The sequence below is a fragment of the Marmota marmota genome, unplaced genomic scaffold, assembly GCF_001458135.2.
Source record: "Marmota marmota marmota unplaced genomic scaffold, marMar, whole genome shotgun sequence".
NCBI classification, from domain to species: Eukaryota; Metazoa; Chordata; class Mammalia; order Rodentia; family Sciuridae; genus Marmota; species Marmota marmota.
Window position 1 is genome coordinate 11,185,052 of NW_025999932.1, and position 24,989 is coordinate 11,210,040.

The following is a 24,989-nucleotide window of genomic DNA, read 5'->3' on the forward strand; positions in this document are numbered from 1 at the left end:
CTGGTGCCTTTTTTTTTTTTTTTTAAATATTTATTTTTCAGTTTTTGGTGGACACAACATCTTTATTTTTTATTTTTATGTGGTGCTGAGGATCGAACCCAGTGCCTCGCGTATGCCAGGCGAGCGCGTTACCGCTTGGGCCACATTCCCAGCCCATCTGGTACCTTCTTGCTATCCTCTGGCCACCCAGACCTACCCTCCTCACTCTTTTGCTTTCTACAAATTCTAGCCCTATCTAAACTGCATCTCCTTAAGTTGTGAGTAGATTTTTAAAATATGTTCTAATTTTTAAATTGAACAAGAAGGTCTGAATCTGTGGCTCCCAAATTTGCTCAAGTGCCATTTGGAAGTGACAATCCTTTCTATTAATTCCATTATAAAAAACTAGAAGAATTTTACTAACAGAAAATGACTATAGTAATCCATACTTAATATGTTATCAAACATAAGAAAAATGTCACTAAAAAGAAAAGGTCAGCTGGTTGAATTCTTAGAGCAATAATTCCTCATCAGTAGCAAGTATCAATAAAAGAAAATATGGAGAAACACAGAAAATTCAAAACTTCAATTCATTAGGTAAACTGGAAGAACTTGGAATTATTTTACTTATTTTTTTTGCTTGAACCCAAGGGCACTCTGCCACTGAGCTACATCCTCAGCTCTTTTCATTTTTTGAAACAGGGTCTCACTAAGTTGTTAAGAATCTGGCTAAATTATAATCCTCTTGCTAGAATTTTTGAGATTACAGGCATGTGTCACCAGACCTAGCTAAGAACCTGGAATTAATGTATCCCCAGAATCCCTTTTGTGGTTGATTAATACCTCTAAAGGAGTCTAGTTAAAAAAAGAAAAGAAAAAAGACTGTTCTAATCGACAAAAATTTAACAATTTCTCCACATGTTCAGTGGTACACAAAGGAGATGCATTTCATAAGACCTTTCCTGAACACTACTAGGGAAAAAAGTCTTCTCCCTAAGAGTTAGCCTTTGAACACAGGTAACCTGTCCCTAAGGCACTCAGAGCCAAAGCACATAAATTTTTATAAAAATATATTATTTTAGTTATAAATGGACAGAATACCTTTAGTTTATTTACTTTTATGTGGTGCTGAGGATGGAACCCAGTGCCTCACACATACTAGGCAAGCTCTCTACCACTGAGCTACAACCCCAGCATCAAGCACATAGATTTTGAGAGTCAAAAGAACTAGAACAATCTAGCCTAGTAACTTTACTTAGGAAAACTGGTTTCCAAATAACTATTTAGAAAAGATATTTTCTACTTTTTAATTTTCACTTAACACTTACACAAAGTCACAAAAGTCATAATTAAAATCTGTGTCCCAGATCCTAGAAAGACTGACAGAAGCATTCCTTTTCTTGGAGGACGAAATATATCACCATGAACCAGTTTCCAGCCAAATTCTTCCTGGGCATCCTCCTAAAAAGGGAATGAAATCAGTTCAGTATGTCATACGGAATCACCTGGACTACGCAGTTTATTCACTATTAAATATGCCCTAATAAAAAAAATTTTTTTAATTTATAGATGTTAACATTTCATTTCAGTTTTGAAGATTAGAGCTTGACTTGTGGAATTTTATATGGTTTTCTTGTTTCTAAAAGGAACACTGTATATTAAAGTCTATAAATAGTTATTGAGAAACTTTACAAAGAATATGTGATTCCTACCTAACTACCTTAAATCAAGCTTTGTGATTCAACTTCACTTAATTTTTGATTACGTTCTATCCTTTTCAACCCATATTTATCTCCAAAATGAGCAAATGGCATTAGTCCCCTTGTACTACAGTTGTTTTACTAACTAGTACAGTAAGTTTGGTTGTAAACATACCAATAAGCCTGTGCTGCCAGCATGCTGACCTCCAGACACACAAACACACTGCTACCAACAGCTCTACTTGGTGTCTTAATAGAAATCTCAAAACAGAATTATCCACACCTGAAATGATTCTCGCTCCATAAGTTTCTCTTTCTGTAGTCTCTGTTTCAGTAGATTAAAACTATCCTTCCAGCTGCTCAAATTCCAAAATCTGGAGTGACTCGAGTGTCTCCTTTTATCATACTTCCCATACAACTCTTAACAAATCCTAAAGTTCTACCACCAAAATATATCCACATGGCCCCCGCTTCTCTCTTGTGGCTTAAGTTATCAAATCTTACCGGTATAATTGTTTTGTTTCTGCCCTTGTCTCCATTCAGTTAATCCTCAATACAGGAGCCAAAGGGATCCTTATAGCCAACCAGAAAACTGGGGTAATTCACTGACCTATCTCTGACGTCTATACTCTCCACTTCAACATTCAACCAGTTAATCAGCTCCAACTACTTCCTAAACACTGTCTACTTCCCTGACCTCTTGGATTCTATAATGGCCTCCTGTCTGTCCTGTCTGATCTCTGCCCTGCTCCAAACCATTCTCCACATAACATTCAAATTTTCCCAAAACATAAATTTGTCCATGTCACTTCTGTTTCAAATTCAACAGCTTCTTTTTTTTATTTATATTTTATTTTTTAGTTGTAGTTGGACACAATACCTTTATTTTATTTATTTATTTTTATGTGGTGCTGAGGATCGAACCCAGGGTCTTGCATGTGCTAGACAAGTGCTCTACCGCTGAGCCACAACCCCAGTCCTCAACAGCTTCTTAATGACCTTCAGACTATACAACTTACAAATCCTTCAAAATCTGGCCCCTGCTCAATTCTTCATCTTTTCTCCCACATTCTCTCTAGGGTATCTGTGTCCCTCTCACGAATTCCCATTTAAACTTCTATCTCATGCTGAATTCAGTAGTGCATGCCTGAAATCCTAGCTACTAGGAAGGCTAAGGTAGAAACATCACAAATTTGAGGGATTTTAAAAAACCGGGGGAGGGCTGGGGTTGTGGCTCAGTGGTAGAGCGCTTGCCTGGCATGTGTGAGGCACTGGGTTCGATCCTCAGCACCGCATAAAAAGTAAATAAATAAATAAAGGTATCGTGCCCATCTACAACTAAAAAAATACTTTAAAAAAATCGGGGGCAGGGGGAATAAATTTAAAAAAGAAAAAAAATTGGGGGGAGGGTATTGGTAGGATTCTACAAATGAAACAAGACTGAACATGAGTTGATAATTATTGGATGATGGGAATACTGATCTCTTTGCTTTTGTGAATGTTTAAAAAGTAGGAGAAAAGTATATGTAACTCTTCTTTTAGATGGGGTAATGTTAGACAAGGGTCCATTTCTTTTTTTGTGTAGGGGGTGCCGGGGTACTCAACCAGTGAGCCACATCCCCAGTCCAATTTTTTATTCTTTTTTTAGAAACAGGGTCTCACCAAGTTGCTTAGTGCCTCACTATTGCTGAGGCTGGCTTTGAACTCATGATCCCCTTGCTTCAGCTTCCTGAGCCACAGGATTACAGGTGTGCGCCACCACTCCCAGCCATAAGAGATCATTTCTGATTACCTTCAATGGAATAGACACTGAAAAAACCTAGGGCTTTGCCAGAAAGTTAAAGCCTTTTCTGGGCCAATTCTATGTGACTGGCTTCTTGTTATCCTTGCAGAGACAGTCTAAATTAATGCATGTAAGCAAACGCATGAATACATTTTCTCACTGTTAACCCAAAAGATAGCACATCACATGCATATTTCATACTAAGCTTTTCTAGTCTAATAACATCTTAAAGATTCCTTCTATTATTTGTTTATACAGCTATTCCTCCCCACAGACACTTTCTTTTTTTATGTACTGGGAATTGAATCCGGGACTTCATACAAGCTTGGCAACATCCACTGATCTTCATCCCCAGTCCTATCCCTTTTTTTTTTTTAAGGAATTTTTTTTAATACCTTTATTCTATTTATTCATTTGTATGTGGTGCTGAGGATCAATCCCAGGGCCTCACATGTGCTAGGCAAGCACTCAAATGCTGAGCTATCACCCCAGCCCCCTATCCCATTCTTTTTAATGCTTATACAGTATTCTCTTATATAAATAGTTCATAATTCATACAACCATTCCCCTGTTGATGGTACTTGGGTTGTTTATAACCTTCTGCTATTTATAAATAATAACAACGTTATTATTTTAAAATAAAAATACAAAATCTTATGCATCCAGATTAATTTGAAAAAGTAAAATCGTTGGGTCAAACCAAATCATTAAGTAGGACTGGTTATCTCCAAAAAGCCTTCCTAGGTTATACCACTTTACATTCTCACACACTATATACCAAAGTGCTCCTTCCCTCAATCACTCAACACAGGATCATAATAAACATTTTAATTTCTGCCAATGTACTAAGTGAGGTGAACAAATAATATTGTGTTGCACTTTTAATTAAGTGACTTAAGAATCACTTAATATTTTTTTTTTAATGGACTCTTTTCACACACCTTGCCCAGGTTTTTTTATTGCGGTGTTGATTGTTTTCTCAATGATTTTTAGGGTTTCTTTACTTATTGAGGACTTAACTGCGTTAGGTATTTAAAATATTTTTCCCTACTTGACATTTGTGTTTTTTTATTTTATGGAATTTTTTGTTTGGCTGTTTTTTTTTGTTGTTGTTGTTTTGTTTTTTTTTTTTTATTAAGTAATCACAGAGGAATCATTTTTTTTATAGGCTTTTGGCTCTGTATCATGTTTTATAAAATTCTACCCATCTCCGAGACTTAAACATACCTTTCCATATGTTCTTCTAATGTTATAAATTCATTTTTATTTAAAGCATTAGTTATTTTAACCTAATGAATAAAGTTGTTATTTTTAATTTTTTTACTTTATTCCAATACCACTTGCCAAACAATCTGTTTTGGCCCTGTTTATACATCTTGTTTAAATCTGAATTTAGACATTATTATTATTATATACAGAAAAGTGTTTACTTGGAATTTCTTTGTTCGCCAATCCTTCTAAATCTCCTTTTTGTATTGGTTTCATTTATTTACTTATTTTCTGCTAGAGTATTTGTACAAAAACCCTTTTGTGTAGGTCTGTCTGTAGTTAACTGCTTTTGTTCATCTGGGAAAGGTATTTCAGCCTCACTCATTCCTCAACAAGCTGCGCTGGTGCATGACTCTGTGAACAGTTCATTTCCCCATGCTCACACATCTGTTCTTGAGTCATCACTGTGAGTCTTCCTGTTTTCACTGTAGATGTTATCTTTTTCCCTCTGGCTGATTCAAAGATCTTCTCCCTTCTGTAGTATCCTATGCTTTTGCCACAACTAAGAACAAATTTCTTTTCATTTTTTTCTACCCTCTATACCCTGTATTTCTTCTATCTATGGATTTTTGTCTTATCTGTTCTGGAAAATTCTTAGCTATTACTTTTTTGTATATTTTAACTCTGTAACTAATAGTTCCAGTACCCGAAATCTTACGGAATCTAGCTCTACTGTGATTATAAATTTTTGTGAATTTCTAAATAAGAGCTCATATTTTACTGATGTTAAATGAGAAATTCTACAAACCTAACTTGGAGAGTCTTTTCTTTCAGAGGATTTCTACTTGATTCTGCCAACAATCAGAGGCATTCACAAACACAGAACCATTTTAATTCTGATGCCCCTTGAGAATCCAGATTTACTCAGCTCCTCACCACACACTCATGAGTTAGACTTCCAACTGGGTGAGGGGGGGAGGCAAGCATCATCCAAGGAACCTTGTCCCCACACACTTGCATTCTATTTCCTGCTCTGGTTCAGGTCCACTCTTTTGGGGCATATGGGAGAATAGGGGAAGTCTTTTGGTTGCTACTCTATCATAACCTGAGCAATACAGCAATAAGTCTGGTATGTCAAGGCCTAACTTACTCATTAAGCAAATTTTTATTGCGCAACAATGTTCTGTTCAGCACTGTTTAAACACCAGAGTGTAAGTAATAGAAAAATCCCTATTCTCATGAGTATGTATTCTCACTGGGAATAAGAATAAGCACAGTAATAGTACTTCAGAGGGTAATAAGCACTACAGAGGAAAATCACGGAATATGGCTATGTGTGGGAGATGAGGTTGTCTCAAATGGGACGGTCAGAAAGGTCTCACTGGGGAGACCACTTTTCTGCAGACAGCTGAAGAAGGCAAGAGGATACACAAAACAGAGACTGCAGCAAGTGAAGGCCCTGATGTGGGCATATGCCTATGCTGCTGATGATGCAAGGTGGCCAGCATGGCTGATGGCAGCACTGAAAGGAAACACAGAGCCTGACAGGTGGGAAGTCCCTGGAAGGCCAAGCTTGGGAGTAAAACAATCTGACTTGTATTTGAGGGCACCTGTTCTCAGGTGCAGTTAAGAGACTGGAGATACAACAAAAATGAAAGCAGGAGGGAAAGGGAGCAAACTGCCACGGGCCTGTACTCCACACAGCAACTCTATAAGTAAAGATGACTTTGGAATAGCTGATTATGAATATATTGAAATTATTTTTAAAAAGTCTACTAAGACATATAATCAATAAAAGTCATAGAAAAGAAACAAAGAGTAGAAATGCTAAAATATTAATGTTCTTTTTCCAATCATAAAAGGATAGAAAGGTTTGGGGGCTAAGGATAGGGAAACTGGGGAATTGAAAACTTGGAATATTTCTGCATTCATTACAAATTACTGTGATTCTTACAAAAAAAAATTGCTTTACTGTATTGCCATGAAATAAAAAAAAATTACAAAATGTATAATATTATGCAACTTAAAGTGTTTGAGAATACATAAGCCTGGGACATTGAAATTAAGTTGAATATACCAAAAGGCTGAAAGGACAAAAATTCAATTAAAATTTAAGTAAAATAGTCTGGGAATTAAATCATTCAATAGTGTATAGTAGGGATGGTGAAGCTGATAGAGCTAACGGCACATGGTAAGAGAAGGTGACCTACTGAAACAGGTGAGGCTATGAATAGTTAGCTCTGAATGCTATGATTACTAAACTTCTAAAGGATTTTTTTTTTTTTTTTTTTTTTTTTTGGTACTGGGGATTTGACCACTAAGCTACATGCCCGGCCTTTAAAAAATTTTTTTTTTATATTTTATTTTTAGCCTTAACAAAGTCTTGCTAAGTTGCTAAAACCAGACTCAAACTTGCAATCCTCCTGCCGCAGCCTCCCCAGTCACTGGGATTATTCTCAAGTATCACTTTCCTATTTAAAAATATGAATTCAAGATAACTGTTGGGAAGAATGTTTTGAAACAGTTTCTAAAGCTATTCTTACAACTTTTTCTAAAGCAATAATAAAGATTTTTTTTTAAAAAATTTTATTTTTTATTTTTTAGTTGGACACAATACCTTTATTTATTTATTTTTATATGGTGCTGAGAATCGAACCCAGGGCCTCACATGTGCTAGGCGAGTGCTCTACCGCTGAGCCACAACCCCAGCCCTAAAGATTGTTTTTGACAGACCAAAGACTAGATAAAATATTCCCACTCACCGTAGAATCCATCTGATTATATCTGGCAATATCTTTATGCAGTGTCCGTAACATAATCATAGCTACCATTCCAGATAAGAAAAGAACAATGACCAGGGAATTCATTATGCTGTAAAAATAAGAACATCACAATTAATCTGTAGCTTTGTCTACAGAAGAATTTAAACAGTTTTTAACTGTTTATTGAGTAACATTAAAACAGAATGAATCAGAATCAAAGTTAAGACCTGTGGTTGTGGCTCAGTGGTAGAGCACTTGCCTAGCACATGTGAGGCTCTGAGTTTGATCCGTAGCACCACATAAAAATAAATAAATAAAATAAAGGTATTGTGTTCATCTATAACTAAAAAAAAAAATCTTTTAAAATCAAAGTTAAAATACCTAAAATTCAACAAATCCAATGAAATGTGTTCTTCTATGTTTCCTTCTAATAGACATATAGCTTTATATATTTATCCTAATAGAGTTTCTGGTTTTGTTTTTGCAATACTGGGGATGGAACCCACAGCCTTGTACATACTAGGCAAGAGCTCTACTACAGAGGGATATTCCTGGTCCCTATAGTTTTAGAGTCTGTTTAGAATTAGACCTTTTTTTTTTGTTGTTGTTAAATCCATGATCAACAGTATTAAATAACTACTATGCCTAAATCTTTGCATCATATACAAGGAAACAACAAAGGACTGGCCTGGATCCTCAAGAAATTTACTGAAGAACAAATTTACTCAATAGATTAGTGAGTGTCAAAAAGATTAATCAGCAAATCAGGAAATGGAGAGTGATGGCACCTATGAATAGGCTTGTAGGTAAGTTCTGAGTCATGTTCTGGAAAGAATAATAATAGCTGCAACAATAGCAGCAACTTCTATTTACTGCACACTTTTGGGTCCCAGTAATGTTCTCAGATGCTCTGTGCCATTATCTCCTTTAATCATCAAATGATCCCAGGAGCTTGGTATTTCTAGACAAAGAGGTGAACTCTTGAGAAACAGACTGCTCTAACAAAGAACTCATTACTTGAAGCCAGAATCTGAACCAAAGTCCAAACTTCTGAACGCATTAGAGGATGAGAGATTATGTGAGATGTTCAAAGGGAGAGAGGGTAGAATAAGTAGACAGCCAAAAGCAGACTGTACTCTTACCTAAACCACTGTATGTGGGTATGAGGCATAGACTCCAGAATGTAGTCCCATCTAGATGCCCATCTGATGTTTTTATCTTCCTGGAGGTGGAAGGAAAAAACTGCTGACAAAGCACATCAATAATCCCATAACTCCCTTCCAGAGCCTGCCCTTCCTTCCATTCAGTCAACACCTGCAATTTCTAACGATCATAACTAGGATTAGTTGTGGATTCAGGGAGTTAGAGTGGGAATCTGGATAAGATTAAGCAGTAAATGAAAAAACAAAGACAAAATAAAACAAAACAAAAAAACTTATGAATTTCTAGCAATACCTACAAACTTGCATTCTTAAAAGTCTTGTTTTAAAATACAGCTGGTAAAGGTTTATTTTCTATGTCAAATTTAGAGCTATGTTTAATTTCTTCAGAAAATAATTGAATGGAATAACTTATTCTTTACTCTGGCCCTATGGGACAGCTAACCAGACCACGAAATCATAACCTAGGTACACTGAGCATCTGGCACTGATCTCCTAATACCTAGAAAAATATACTGTTTATTGTGCTGGATTTGCAAAATTAAACACTACATGGGGACATTAAATGTCACAACTACATTAGACTGCCAAAATCATTTTTTTTTAATACAGAGGGGAATACTGCCTAATTTTTTCACAGTAAACTGTTACACTCCTTAGAACCATATTCACTGATAAAAATACTTCCTTCAATTTCCTAAGAAAATCTAGCAACAGGAAACTCTTAAGTCCATACTCAAGTCCTGATTTTGAAAATGGTATTGTTTCCCCAAATGTTTCTGGCATATGTCTTTGACATTTTCACTATATTTTCTATGCCTATTTTGTATCCTTTTTTTGGTACTAGGGATTGTACTCAGGGGCACTAAACCATTGAGCCACATCCCCATCCAATTTTTTGTCTTGTATGCATCTCTTTGGCATAATTACAAGTCAGACTCAATTCTTCAATTTCTTATTCTCTTCCATTTAAACTGAAACTTAGTTTCAAGAGTGATTATGTTGGCTGGTGCAGGTGCACTGAAAAACTATTCTAAAAACCAGCTCATTAATAGTTTAACTATTTGGCAAGCTTAATCATTAGTATTTTTAGTTAGTTTAAGTAGTACAAATTTAAAATCAATTTCTCAGTTATACCAAAGATAAAAACAAACTCACCTGGAAACTAACAGAGTAAGTATAGGCAATTTTGATCTCCCCAGAGGCCTTGTTACTTATATCCATGGGGGGTCCAGAGCAGTCTGGTTTATCTATATGGGTATGTTTGAAGCTGTGGGAAGAAACATTTTGGTGAGATGCTGATAAAGTACAGTTTAAAAAATGAGATAAAATAAAGGTTAGAAATTCTGTACCATATTTTGCAACACTGCTAACACTCCAAGATGAAGTTATTCATGTCATATTTAATAGTGTTTACTTCATATAAATAATGGGCTAAATTGCGTGTACAAAATCATTACTCCAGTTATAAAAAAAACTTCTAAAAACACTATACTTTAAGAGCGTTAAATAATCTTTTTTTTCCCCCAGGCAGGATTTCTCTATATTGTTTGCCCAAAATGGTCAAAAAACTCCTGGACTCTTATGATCCTTCTTGACTCCCAAGTGCTGGGACTGCAGATGTGTGCCATTGTACCCAGCTAAATAAACTTGAAAAATAAAACAAACAACCCACCCATGGGGTTTAAATGCACAGCCACCTTATTGCGGTTTGCATTTCTTTACTACTAGTGATGAGAGAAGATGGCTAATTCACTTGCTAAAAAAAAAAAATCATGAAAAAAAAAAATCAAAATACATATTTTCATGCTAACACCTCTGAAATTTGAAGAGGTGCTCTTTCCATAGCTCTTCCCATGCTGGTATCTTAACACTGCATGAAAACTTTGGAAACAGCACTACCACTCAGCTCCCAAGGGTCTCTGACCCAAGGAAAGTCACATGATGTGGAGGCAGTTCTCTGTCCACTCAAAACGGGGCACTGTGCCAACCACTCATGTTCTCCACTACACACTGGCAAACCAACTGCCGTCAAAACTCCCAGGCTGGTCTGGGGCTGCAGCTCAGTGGCAGAGTGCTTGCCTAGAATGTGTGAGGCACTGGGTTTGATCCTCAGCACCACAGAAAAATAAATAAATAAAATAAAGTCATTCTGTCTATCTACAACTACAAAATAATAATAATAATAAAGAAATAAATAAAACAAACAACAACAATAAAAAACTTCCCAAGCTGCAAAACAAAACAGAAAGGCACCTTGGCCTGACCACTTACTATAAAGGAAAAATGAGAACTAGAGTTTCTCTGAAGAACATAGTAACAAACTATGCTAAAGGGAGTTTTAGTCACAATCCTGGAATGCCAGAATAATGATTATGGAATAAGTTAACTGGGTCTCAAATACTTGTTCTTTGGACCTGAATTTCACTTGTGTTTTTTACTCTTTGTCTATTTGTATAGTTACCTTTTTGGTTCAAGTTTAGCAGCTACTAATCTTGCTCCCATGGAACCAGTTTCAACAACATGATAGTATATTTTGATGTCAACATGGTTGAAAATGTAAAATGTATCTCTTTCATGGAATTCTGACTATAAAACAGAACATGAAGTTAAAGGCAGAAAACTGGCTACAGGAAGAATCAAAACATAAACCTTTAAAATGGACTAGACAAGAAGGAAATTTTAAATCTTCCCCTTTAAAAATGTTTACATAAATACCTGGTTCAAAAGAACACAAATCTAATATTTTCCAACTTTTCACTTATAATAACAAAATAAATTTTAAAATATTACAGCCATGCTAAACCTTACATATTTAAACACTTTTCTTCCCTAAAAGTCTGTAACTTTGGATTAAACAATAATCTACCTTATTCAAGTATTTCTGATTCTCACAAAAGCATTAACATAACCAGTTTTATGACCAAGTTAGCTCACACTAACTTTTCTCAGATTATAATAAAACAGTAAATTAGTTTGTCGTGATTACACAAAATTCTAATATATATCCCCAATAATTCTAATTACCTTCTAAATTAATGTCTCCATTCTATTAATCCATTTTATTTTTCTGTTTTGTTTTTACTGTATTGGGGATCAAATTCAGGGGCTCACACATGCTAGGCAAGTACTCCATCACTAAGCTATCCTCCCAGCCCCTATTAATCCATTTTTAATTATAAAAGAATGGCCTCACAGACAGGTCAAGACTTTAAAACAACTGTACTACCAACTTGCAATATAAAGTCTATGAACATATGATGGGGCTTTTTTGGCACTCTATTTTCTTTCTTTCTTGTTTTTTTTTTATAATTTTTTTTAGCTATAGATGGACACAATATTTTTATTTTATTTATATGTATGTGGTGCTGAGGATCGAACCCAGCGCCTCACATGTTCGAGGCCCATGCTCTGCCATTGAGCCACAACCCCTGACCTAGCACTGTTTTCTTATGTATAAATTTATGAATCTAAATATTAAGAGAACAAAAGTTTAGCATAGCCTTTAGTATACAAAAGACACATTCAGTAAATGTTAAAGTGAGTCTAAATTATTATTTCTTCTTATTATTACTTTTTAGTTGTAGATGGACACAATACATTTATTATTTACTTTTATGTGGTGCTGAGGATCGAACCCAGGACCTCACGCGTGCAAGGCAAGTGCTCTACCACTGAGCTACAACCCCAGCCCAAATCTAAATTATTTTAATTTTGGAGTTAAATTTACATGTTTTAATCTGGCTCAGTTTAAAATCTAAGTAGTAATACTTTAGAACACCTGAACTGTATTTGTTTAATGAATGTTGATAAGTTTTGTCAAAGACCAAATTCTCTTAAGACCCATTTTTAAAATTATTTATTAAAATTATTTATTACAATTCTTATTACACATATAGAGCACAATTTTTCATATCTCTGATGGTATACAAAGTAAAACCCATGTTTTTAAAAGCAGCATAGTTTATCACAAACTTACATTAATAACACAGGCATCTTTTGCATGGCCTTTATCTGTTATGTAACAGCCAATAGGAAATCCAGGATTACAAAACCTCTGACCATCTTCAACATCATAACACCATGTTACAGGCATATTATCCACAATCCTATGTACAGAAATGAGTGAAGTTAGAGGAGAACCCAGCAAACATGACTAAGAATGCCTAAATCAGTGTCATTGCTTTGTAAAATGTAAATGCCCTAAGATTCAAAAAAACCTTAAAGAACTTTGATGGAACATAGTATTTTATAAGTAATGACATTATATGCCAATATATTAAAAAATATATATGTATGAAAACATTTTATAGCTTCTTTGAAACTATAATATATATAGGAGACAAGAATTTTGTAAAATAACTTGTAGCAATTGCTAATTAAATCATATTATCTGATAACTAAATATAATTTACCCTTAGCAGAACACTCATAGCTCTAAACAGGTATAAAGCTATATATCTAGTTTCCTGGGAACAGTTTATTGAATAATTAGAAGTAAATGTATTTATTACTCAAGTAACTCAATTAAAGGAGGATATAATTATAAGATATGAAAAAATATTAACCAAAAGGCCAGGTTAAAAAAGAAAAATTAAAATTAGGGACTGAAGGGATAGCTCAATGGTAGAGTGCTTGTTTAGCATGTGCAGGGCTGTGGGTTCGAGGGTAATGGGAAAAAAACATGAAAATTACAGAATTAACTGTTGAAATTGTAAATCCAAATAATTTCTTAAAAAAAAAAAAAAACTGCTATAAAGCTAGAGAACCAAATCTTTCAAGTTCTACAACCAAACAATGACAATAACAAACCCAAATAAAGTTCTGTAGCACATACAGCAGCTATAAAAGTCTGCACGTGGGCTGGGGATGTGGCTCAAGCGGTAGCGCGCTCGCCTAGCATGCGTGCGGCCCGGGTTCGATCCTCAGCACCACATACAAACAAAGATGTTGTGTCCGCCGAAAACTAAACAATAAATATTAAAAAAAAAAAAAGTCTGCACGTGAAGTCCCCTATGCCCAGTGCACACTGCAGGACACACATTTTGAAAAATGAACAAAAAATATACTAGTTATGTTATAGTCATACGATGACACTCCAGGGTATGTTTTATTTGTTAATTAATGTGTGCCCTAGGAAGTAGAATTATGATTCTATATTCACCCAAGGTGTACATTAATGACCTAATACAACATGCCTTGTCACATTTAAATGCTATTTAATAGTACGCAATGTTCCAAATTTTGGAATCACCTATACTATTAAGTTGCTTATTATTATAACCAGCAGGCTACTAGTTCCATGAAAAGACAGAACATAAAACAATGCTATGTAAATAATTCAGGTTTTCCTTCCTCCCTCTCTCAACGCCCTTTCTCTCTCTCTCTCTCTCTCTTTCTTGGTACTGAGGGTAGCTCAGTGGTAGAGTGCTTGTCTAGCATTCAGTTGCTCAGCACCTCGCTTTGGCTGAGGCTGGCTTTGAACTGGTAATCCTCCTGCCTCAGCCTCCTGAGCTGCTGGGATTACAGGTATGCGCCACTGGGCCTGGCTAAATAATTCAGATTTTCTGGAGGCCTAAAGAAATTGGTGAATTGCTTTAATTTTTTTAGATAGAAAATGAAGTTCAATCAATGAGTCAATAGATTTAAAGCACTACATAAAAATTAAAGTGCTAGTTACAAAATGAAGAATTCTCTGGGTGTGGTGGTTCATGCCTGTAATCCCAGCTATTTGGGAGGCTAAGGCAGAAAGATCAAAAGTTTGAGACTAGCCTCAGCAACTTAGTGAGACCCTGTCTAAAAACAAAATTTTATAAAAGGTCTGAGGATATGGCTCAGTGGTAGAGAATTTCCCTAGCATATGCAAGGCTCTGGAGCCATTCCCCATACTGGGGTGAGGGAGGATAAAAAGAGGACTTCAAGGACAATTTGGGTTTTTTAAAAGCAAATATCTCACATTTACTTATTTATCATCTATATAATGCCTTAATATAACAGCCTGTTTCTGGTAGTAAGATGTACTTTTTTAAAAAAACTTTAAATTACATGTAAAAAGGTTTAAAGAATATTGTTTTAAATTACCACCTTCCCAAGTCAGGGAGTAGTATTTATTTCAATTTCTAACATCAAAAACATTAAAAATCCTATTTCTGACCCAACAGAGTGAAAAAGGGTATGAGAAAAGGGCTTGAAAGGACAAAGGTGAATAATTGGTCTCAAATTTTTTTTTTTTTTTTTTTTTTTTTTTTATCGTGAAGGACTCCTTCCCATTTTCCCTCTATCCTCCAAGGACTCCATATGAAACACTGGTAGATAAATTAGCTACAAAAGTTTCTAATCATAATGGAATAATCAAAATTGTAGCAAAAAAGCAAAGAAACTGAGTATTTAAGCCATTCTGTTAAGTTTTTTTAAAAAATATTTATTTTTTAGTTGAAATTGGACACAAAACCTTTACTTATTTTTATGTGGTGCCGAGGATCGCACATGCTAGGTGAGTGCTCTACCGCTGAGCCACAACCCAGCCCATTCTGTGTAGTTCTGATATGAGTAAATTTATCTAATCCATTATGATTTTGAATTTCTGAAAACAGAGCATCATTTCCTGTTCCTGACTTGGGATCTTGACTAAATGCACCGAAATATCTTCAAGATCCCTTTGTGTGTAGGAATTCTATAACTTAAAAAAAAAAATTATAAGTATTCTGGTAACTAGTTGAGCAGTTACGCTTTTATTTTAAAAAAAACATCGTAAGGGGCCAGGGGATGTAGCTTTTGCCTAGTATGTGCATATACACAGAAAATCATAGATTTCAAAATGTAGGCAAGGAGCAGGATCACCAACCACACACAGAGAGCACAGTCCAAGGGAATTCAGGTGTCCGGGGCTAGTGCCAAAATACTAGTCAGTTTCAAGAATGACAACACAGCTTAGGCCACTGATAGAATAAGCCTCAATGATCCTCAAATCATGTTTTGTTTTTGTGGTTCTGGGGATTGAACCAAAGGGTCTCCACCACTGAGCTGCACTCTAGACCTTTGAATTTCTTATTTTGAGAGAAAGTTTTACTAAGTTGCTCAGGTGGGCCTCAAGCCTGCTATCCTGCCTCAGCCTCTGAAGTTGCAGTCTGTTGCTCAGACTGCTCCTGGGCTCAAGCAATCCTGCCACCTTTGCTCTTAAATCATGTTTTAATGTCCCAAACAAGAAAGAAAAATATTCACTGTTAAGTAATAAAATTAACTATTATTAACTATAATGAGAACAATGAATTCATGCATGGTTAGAATGTTATGGAGGTAAAATTATAGTTCATTCATGTAATGGAATGTCCTACAACTATGAAAAAGAATGCAGTGAATATAAATTTATAGAGGTACCTGACTGGAAAAATGCCTGTGATATTTTTTAAAAATGAAACAAGCAAGGCGCAGAATAATGTGTACAATATTTTAGCTGTGCTACTTAAAAAAGGCACACCACTTTTACATACCTGCGTATGCACAGAAAAATTTAGAAACACACGTGAAAAGTATAGCACCTAGGTTAATTGCATCATAAAATTAGTTAAAAATATTTTCCTGCATGGAGGCTACTAAAGAAGAGCTGCTTCTATTATCAACAGGAGCAAGACTGTACATGGCACCAGAAAGGTAGGAACGAGACTGAAAATCACCCGCAGGCCCAAAGAGCCTTCAGTCAATAAATCAGCTGGTGTTTAAGTAAATAAACATGGAGGGAGCCGATGTGAGAAGAGGGTATAAGAACTGAGCCTTAAATGTTATTTTGAAAGTTATAAAGAACAATTTGAAGGAAAAGAAAAAGACCAGGGGAAATTTCAGTTACTTATGAATAAGTAAATGTATGCCAAGTTATACCATTCCAGCAACTAAGTGTGTCTGACAATAACTTTCGGGGGCTGGGGGAAACTCTTGGTTTATCAGAAACAAGACAGGAGGAGACAGAGGAGCCCTTCAAGTTCCCTGTATGCACTGAGTTGGATGGAAAGCAGCAGGCAAGCTTCTGAAGCACCTTTTCCTTCCTGCAACTAGAGCCCTACTTGCCTAGGGAAGCTCATTTCTATGGGGCTCAAGTACCTACTGCCCAGGTCTGCTGATCAGAATGAACTGCCTCATGGAAGACTAGTTCAGGGAAGGGCACATGCCCCAAGGTGCCTTCTCCAGGACTTCTTTACATGTGTATGGCAGGAGAATGGTGGGGAAGAACGGAGCAGGCAAAAAGGAACAAGAGGCTTCAACCACAGTATCTATCCTGGGATTCATCAGCTCTAAACTGAGGTCTAGGGTTCCCACCCTCCCTGGAGATGGACAAACATTCAACCCGAGACATAGACAACAAAAGATATTTCTCCTGGTCACCATCTCCAGCACCTTACACTTTCTGAAGAGGCAAAACACATGTAAACGATAAATTCATAGAGAATACAGGCATTTGCAAGCAAAATTATTTGCAAGATTAACAATGGTCAAACTTGATGGCTTTTGAGAGCCTTTTATAACATTCTATGTTTGAGCCTGAATAATAAATTCATATAATTTTGGAAACAAAATTAGAATAGTTTTAGATGCTTTTTGATTTTGACACAAACTGATAAGGAAATTATTTTAATTAGTACTGGGGATGAACCTGGGGTGCTCTATTACTGAGCCACATTCCTAGCCCTTTTTTTTTAATTTGAGACAAGGTCTCCCTAAATTGCAGAGACTGGCTTTGAACTTGGGATCCTCCTGTATTATCCTCCTGAGTTGCTGGGATTACAGGCATGCGCATCCATGCTCAGGAACTTGTTAATGTTGCATTATGGTTACAAAAAGAAAAGACATGTTAAACAAAATCTAAGTGTTTGACTTGAAGTAGGTGCTAATTATATAACATCAAATAAAAGTTCAATTTTGTTTTGCTGTGATTTTTTTTTTTAATGACTCATAATATAAAAGAACATTTCTCTAGAATACTGATCCAGGCCCTTTCCCTAACACATAACTATGCTTCTGTTTCTACATATGAAAGATTCTACGTACCAGGTCAAGAAGGATCAGGTATGACAGTAATCTAAGCATGGTTAAAGATGATACTTTAAATTTCACTGACAAATTTAATAATGCTCTGGCAAGTAAAAGTTACTACTTCATGCTGCTACTACTACTAATAAAAGGATTAATTTGCTATATTTACACAGTCTATAAAATAACTTAGTCATTAGAAATAGATATTTCATCTTGAAAAGGAAAAAGCTCAAAACCCAAAATCTCCACGTCTTACCAGTGATGTTGATAATTCAGTAACATGCTTTTTTTCAAGAAATCTAACTTTTGTTTGTCTTCGGCTTTCTCTGTATGGTATGTTTTCGTACAAACAAGCTTACAGGTTTCCTCCTTATTAAATGTAAACTGTATGAAAAGAAAGTGGAAGGTTTTTTTAAGAAAAAATATTCAGGTCCCTCATAAAGATTTACCATAGACAACAGTATTATGCAATAAACACTGTAAAATTCTTTATAGCTCAGATTTAAATTTTAATCATACTGTTTCTCTAAAAACTCAAGTCACCATTTTTTCTTCTCCTAGGTTTTTTTCTTTTTGATGATTTTAATCTATCTACCTCTTAAATGTAAATGATTCCAGAAGAAAAGAAACCCACATATAGAACAAAAATGAAACACTATTCTCTCAATAGTAATAACTCATGCTCATGTTTTAGAATTCTGGGGTTGATAGCTTTCCAGTAACAAATAGACAAATCTTCATGTTCAAATATTCAATAGATATTAAGTGCTCCACCGAGTGTCAGCTGAAAGAGAGTCAGCAGTGAACATGACACAATGTGATAAGAAAAAGAATCAGTTGGATATCTAAAATCAAAGTAAACACAACCCTTCACTCAAGCTTAAAGGCTACCAATTTTCAGGACCTGATTAAATAAATAATAAAGGTGAAATCAAACTTGATAACTTTTTTTTTAAAAAAAACTAAGGATTCCTCACTTTTGGAGTCTAGAACTTATTCATCAGGAGCCATTTATGTCTTAATTTAAAAATTATACTTCCTATTTTTCAGGAGGCTGTAATTTACCAACTATACACCTAGTCCATAATTGTAAACCTTTTAATAAGTTCAAACCTTATTACACGTGGTAAAAAAAAAAAAAAAAAATTGCATGCTTTACTTCTAAAGGAGTCCACTTTAAAAAAAAAAAATATTCAATTTTTAGTTATAGGTGGACATGTGATGCTGAGGATCAAACCCAGTGCCTCACACATGCCAGGCAAGCGCTTTACCTCTGAGTCACAATCCAGCCCGGGGTCCACCTTTTCATGCATTATTTATTAATATCCCTAGCGCTGTCCAGTTCTCGACAAGCCAATGTTTACGTGCAGCTCACTGCTGCCCCCTGCCAGCCAAGAGTTTAATTTCACTGCATTGCTACCTCTCAATATAGCAATATTTGTACCATTATTTGATATTTTGAACCTTATGTAAAACTTACAAGCTTAAATTTTTAAAATGGAAAATGAAAAAACAAAAGTATACACATTACAGAATCAGAGGTGTAGTCACCAAACTTAAAAATAAATTAAGCAGAGAGAGACATTATTAGTTCAAAGAAAATGGCAAACCTTAAACATCTTGATCCAATACTCACTGGGTTTAGATGAGTCAATTTGTGTGTGCAATCGGGAAGGAAAATAGCAACACCAAAGGTGATATTTAATAATAACAGTTAACATTTACTTAGTGCTTCCTATGTTTTATGCACTTATATATATCAAGCTTCATGTAATTCTCCCAACAACCCTACCTGGTAGGTATTCATCTGTAACTTGCAGATTAGAAAATCAAAGCACAAAAAGCCACACAATCAAGAAATGGCAGAGCCAGGATTTAACCCAAGCAAAGTTGAGCTCTAGAGAAAAATGCTCTTATTATGACACCTTAGTACTGCTCCCTATCATGTTTAGTCGGGAGTTTTACAATATTTTAAATCATCTTCGGTTAATAGTACCTATTAGTAGTATTTGTTTTATTAACGATTTTAAAATATTATTGGCTTTTAAGGGAACCAAATCCTCCTCATATCAATCAAGTCCATCATTGTTCCACTTTTATATATTCACTTAAATATACAAATATAAGATGCGATTTATTCAGGAAAATGTTTTATTATTTTTTTATTGAATTATTCAATGTTGGTTTAAAATTCTCTGGGGAATAATTTTAAGGAAATCATTAAAGCAAATACTTGACCAATCCAGAGACCTAGAGTTAGTCCTGGATACAAATCTAGCTACATCTTTTTTTTTTTTTTTTTTAATAGTTTTTAGTTGTAAATGGATCTTTTTAAATTTAATTTATTCATTCGGGGTCCTGAGGATCGAACCCAGGGCCTCACACATACCAGGCAAGTGCTCTACCACTGAGCGACAACTCTAGCCCCTCTAGCTATATCTTATCATAAGACCCTGGCTGGCTTTTTTTTTTTTGTAATCCTGGGGACTGAATCCAGGACCTTGTGCATGCCAGGCAGGTGATCTGCCAGTGAGCTACATCCCAGCCCTGACAAGCTGCTTAATTTTAACCTTAGCTTCAATGAACTAGTTGTAAAATGGGTTTAGTAATGCCTTGCAGGGTTTTTTAACTAAACAGAATAATGTGCAAAACACTACATGACAGTTATTTCACATCCTACCATCAGCTTTTAGCAAATGGTAGAAAAATTATGACGAAATCCTTCACATTCTAAGAGAGACCCATAAGACTATGGGCTCCTACTATTCCTCTTACTTGTGTTTTGCTGCCTTGAGTCCATCAAGACTAATCCCTTTATGCCCCATCCCTTCTAAGGACAGTCATCCTAGAAGTCCAGGATTCCCATGCCATCCTTCCTTTCCCACATTCAAATCCCAAGAGAGATATCACCCCTCTTTCTGATGCCATCTCTTACTTCACCCCCAATTCCTTGCATGCTTCCACAATGCCCCTTGGAACTCAGAGGTCATCAGCAGAAACCCTCTTCATCCTCAAAACTCTTTTCAGGACGTTCTCTGAAATCTGCCCTCAGGCAAACCTGGCTCTTCTGAGGGACACTGCCTCACCAGTTTTCACCACTGGTGGCTGTTTTCTCTCACAGGTCACAGCATGAGGCAAAACCATTCTCTTCCTTCTGCTAAAACCCTCAACTTTGACTCTCATGTCACCAGATTACATGGCCTCCTACTCCTCAATGTGTCATCTACCACCCTGAGATGACTGGCCCTTTAAGATTTGAGCTTCTGGCTCCTGATTCTTGGTGACTGTAACATTTCATAGACGATCTGTCTGTTAGCCACCATCATAATTCAAAGCATTCCTTTCCCTGCCCATATTACTGACAGCAGACCTTACATTATCTCAATGTCATGTTTTCCAGTGTCAAAGCACCATCCTTACTGTTTTTCCAGCTCACTGGCTCAAGTACTCCTCAACTCCAATGTTTTGGGTGCCACAATCAATGGATCCTATGGTCCTTTTGCTGTTCCTCACTCCTTCCCTTTCCTTCTTACAAATTCAAATTCAAGGTCAATGCATCACCACCTTTTGTCGGTCCCTCAGGTCCTCTGCTCTTCTCTTATTTTGTTGTACCCATCTGTCACAACCATAAATCTGCTGCTATAAAGCAGCACAGTTGCAAAGCCCATGAGAAGCGCACATCAGCACACTGGCTGCTTCTACTCCAAATTACCCTCTAGCCACAGAGGGTGGATACTGCTGCATGGCAGTCACTCCAGATTCCTGTGATCCACTCATCCTCCTGCTCTCCTACTGACAGCCTCCTTCCTCAAACCTTCAGCATCTCCGATTCTTCCTCACTCACAGGCAGTGACCATGATTCCTACTTCACTGAGAAACTGAAAGCAGGTGCCACACTCGCCTTCCTACATCACGTCCTTCCCTTGAGTTACCTTGGATGAACTAGGTCACTGAGCCTGTCTCTCCACAGGTACACCAGGTCCTGTCCCTTCCTTCCTGTACAAGGACGTACTCGACAATCCCTCTCTCTTTCAACTACCACATTTCCCATCTGGACTGGATGATCCTCATCCATACACACACCTTTTTAAAAGCTATATTACAAGTCCTCTTTTGACACCATGCCAACCCCCAGTTACCACTTTTTCTCTCTGCCTCTAAATACAGGTCCTCAAGAGAACTGTATATATGTCCATATGCCACTGGTTCTTCCGTTCTTTCTGCACTTGGCTACTCCTCCACAGTGCTTTCTCATTAATACCTTCCACACTGAACACTAAACTCAAGGTCAAGTTTCTGACTCCTTTTACCTGATCTGTCAGTGATCAGCCAATTCCTCCTCCCAAAAATAGCTTCTTAGCTTCTAGGAATCATACCCTCCACTCTTTCTTCCTTTCTCACTAGTGGCTCCATTTTAGTCTCCTTCACTAGGTCCTCTTCATCCTCGTGACTTGTAAAGCCAACTGCCCCAAGGTTCAGACATTGGAACTCTGTCTTCTTTATCCCAATTCCTTGGGGAATCTCATCAATTCCATGGCCTTAAAATACCATCTACACACTGAGGATACACACACCTACCCAGGCTGAGGCCCTCCTCCAAACTCTGGTCACATATATTTGTTTTCTCAACATTTCTTTTTTTTCTTTTTTTAATTTTAATGTTTATTTTTTAGTTTTCAGCAGACACAACATCTTTGTTTGTATATGGTGCTGAGGATCAAACCCTGGCCGCACGCATGCCAGGCGAGCACGCTACCGCTTGAGCCACATCCCCATCCCTCAACATTTCTACTTGGATGCCTAATACCTCACACTTAGAATGCAAAACTAACTCTTCCTCATTCCCTATCCCCCACCCCCACCAGCAAAACCTGTTCTTCCTACACATCACATTCTCATTTTAGAAAACAGAAACTCCAGTCTACACCTCAGACCTCAGCAAATACTTTTGGCTCCACCTTCAAAATAAAGCCAGATTCTAAGATTCTATTTCATAGTCCCTTCTTCTCTATTCCCAGGATCTAAGCACCATCAGATCCCATTTGGGCAGTTATGGAATCTCCTAACTGGCCTCTGGATGCTCTCCTTGCACATCATGGTCCATGGAAAATCCTCCAATGCTATCCATCTTGCTCAGATCTAAAGGCCAAAGTCTCCACAGTGCCCTGAATCACTCTATTATGGGGGCCCCTTACCATTCTCTGCCCACATCATCAACCAAGCTCTTTGTTGCTCACCTGCTCAAGTTGTATTGATGTCTTTTTGTACCGTGAACACACCAGGCGAGCTCATACCTTGGGACCTTGGCATTTGCTGCTCTCTTCACCTAGAATACCTTCCCCCAGGTATTCACATGGTTTACTTCCTTACTTGCTTCAGGTCTTTTATTCAAATGTCACCTTCTCAGTGAGACTTCTTAAATTTACATTTTTTAAATGTCAACTTCTCAGTAAGACTATTTAAAATTGCAAATTCTTTGTCCACTTTCCCTGATTTAGTTTCAGTAGTATTTTCATAAAATACTATGTACTTTAGTAATTTATATTATTTCCTTTCCTCCATTAGAACAGAGTAGAGATTTTTATCTTGCTTGCTCTTACATCCCACCTCTACAATGATACATGGCACAAGAATGGTATCCAACAATGTGTTAAATTGAGTAAATGAGTGAATATGAGTGGTTATACTTGAGATAAGGCTTTATGGTCCTAAAAACTATAGCTCCTGTTTGACAGAACATACACAAAGTCTTACATTGCCGTTTTCCTAACCCAATTAGAAGTCACAGACACAAGGTAGCAAGGCAGGGGGTTTTACTTTATTGTTGGTTGTTAAAACTGTTTTTATTGCAGAGCTAAATAAAATAAGAAAAATATTCTGTGAAAATAAAGGGCAGAAGAATCTAAAGTGAAATGAAATAAAAAATATTGCTCAATACTTTTACGGCTAGTTTGGAAAGAAAAATCTGATCTCTTAGCTCCATGTTTTTATTTTTCTGTGTCTTGGCCTTAAAAAGTGTCCATTTAGCTTGGGAATTAAAAAGAGTTTGTTTTAACACAAATTCTAAAATTCCTGTAGTGCTAAGGGAAAATGTGAGGTGAACATCTTCTTCCATTTTAAAGCATTCCTTCTATTCTACCTAAACTCCTAGGACAGGGGATCAAGTCTGAAAAGCACCAGGCCCCAAATAGGGGTCATCTGCATACGCAGTCTTTACACATAAACAGAAATGTACCTGAACAAGCTTCTACTAAGGGCAGTAATCTGCCTTTAATGCCTGTCCCAAAGGAACAGAACCTCCATGGGTTTGAATATTTTGCTGGCTTTCCCTCTGTTCACTGCTATCTGTTATGGGCAGCCTGTATGCTGCTAGAGACTCCTGTTGTCCTTCACTGATGTCCTGATGTTCTTGTCTCCCATCAATTCTGAGGGCCAACACAGAAGTAAACAGAAAAGGCTGAGAGACCACTGGAGTATGTAAGTTGATTGCATTATTTAATAAATATGCCTGAAAATCACCCTCTGCTATAAAAAGAATACAATAACTTTCAAAGTAACCTTTTAAAAATATCACAACAGGAAGTAGTTTCACAGTTGTCATGCCTGCCCTACTAATGCTACCCATGTCCAGGCATGCTGAGTTCCTATTCCCTAATGACATCACCCCATTAGGCCTTCAGATAACATTGTCTTTTTAAAATGTTTAAAATTACTACATTTTTACTGTAGAAAATTTCAAATTAGAATATCTGAAGAGGATATATTAATGGTTGAAAACTATATAGTGGATTAGTCTTGAACAATCATATGCAAAATTCCCCAGGGTTTCACAGTGTAGTCCAGGTGCTGGAGGGAATGAGACAGCTAGTGGGAGCAATCCAGACCCAGGGGTTTACTGCACAGATGCTCCATGTAATAAAGTGCGAAGGGAATCAAGGTGCTTAGTGAGAAAGTAGGCAAGGTGGCTAAGTGTGGGGTCCAAGCCACTGAAGGGAAGAAGAGGAAGCTAGGAGATGTAGCTGTCAGGTTGTGGAAGGAGACTTGGGTCAAGTTACACCTATTAAAGTGAACTTCTCATGTGGGCAGATGCCCAAGGTAGAAAGTTAAAGGAAAAAGGCAAAGTTCAGAACAATACATTCAAACATAAACAAATAAATCTAATTTCATTTATATAAGCTTAAAAATATATGGATATTGCCAGGAAAAATTAACAAGAAACTGTGAAGTAGAATTGAGGGGAAGAGAGACTTTTCATTTTCTTTCTTTCTGTACCATTTAATTTTTTATGTGGTAAAATGTCATCATAAACTACTGTAATTTTTCTAAAGGAGAAAGACCACTGTTTTTGATCCAGTAGGAGAACAGTTATAAA

At 36.5% G+C, this 24,989-nt stretch overlaps 1 protein-coding gene and 1 long non-coding RNA gene across 2 annotated transcripts in view; one reads left to right on the forward strand and one right to left on the reverse strand.

Annotated features, from left to right (window-relative positions):
- The window catches only part of Tm9sf2 (transmembrane 9 superfamily member 2), a 59,050-nt gene that overhangs the window by 18,287 nt on the left and 15,774 nt on the right, over positions 1–24,989 (reverse strand). Inside the window, exons 4-10 of the mRNA XM_015484130.1 lie at positions 17,874–18,001; positions 12,573–12,702; positions 11,058–11,182; positions 9,752–9,863; positions 8,576–8,655; positions 7,434–7,542; positions 1,308–1,440 (exon numbers count right to left, since the gene is read on the reverse strand). Coding sequence (XP_015339616.1) covers positions 1,308–1,440; positions 7,434–7,542; positions 8,576–8,655; positions 9,752–9,863; positions 11,058–11,182; positions 12,573–12,702; positions 17,874–18,001 — 817 coding nt within the window. The remainder of the gene's footprint in view (positions 1–1,307; positions 1,441–7,433; positions 7,543–8,575; positions 8,656–9,751; positions 9,864–11,057; positions 11,183–12,572; positions 12,703–17,873; positions 18,002–24,989) is intronic.
- LOC125616058 lies at positions 7,433–22,560 on the forward strand. Its single transcript, XR_007346672.1, has 2 exons — positions 7,433–7,572; positions 22,529–22,560. It is a non-coding gene; the product is annotated as an uncharacterized LOC125616058 (long non-coding RNA).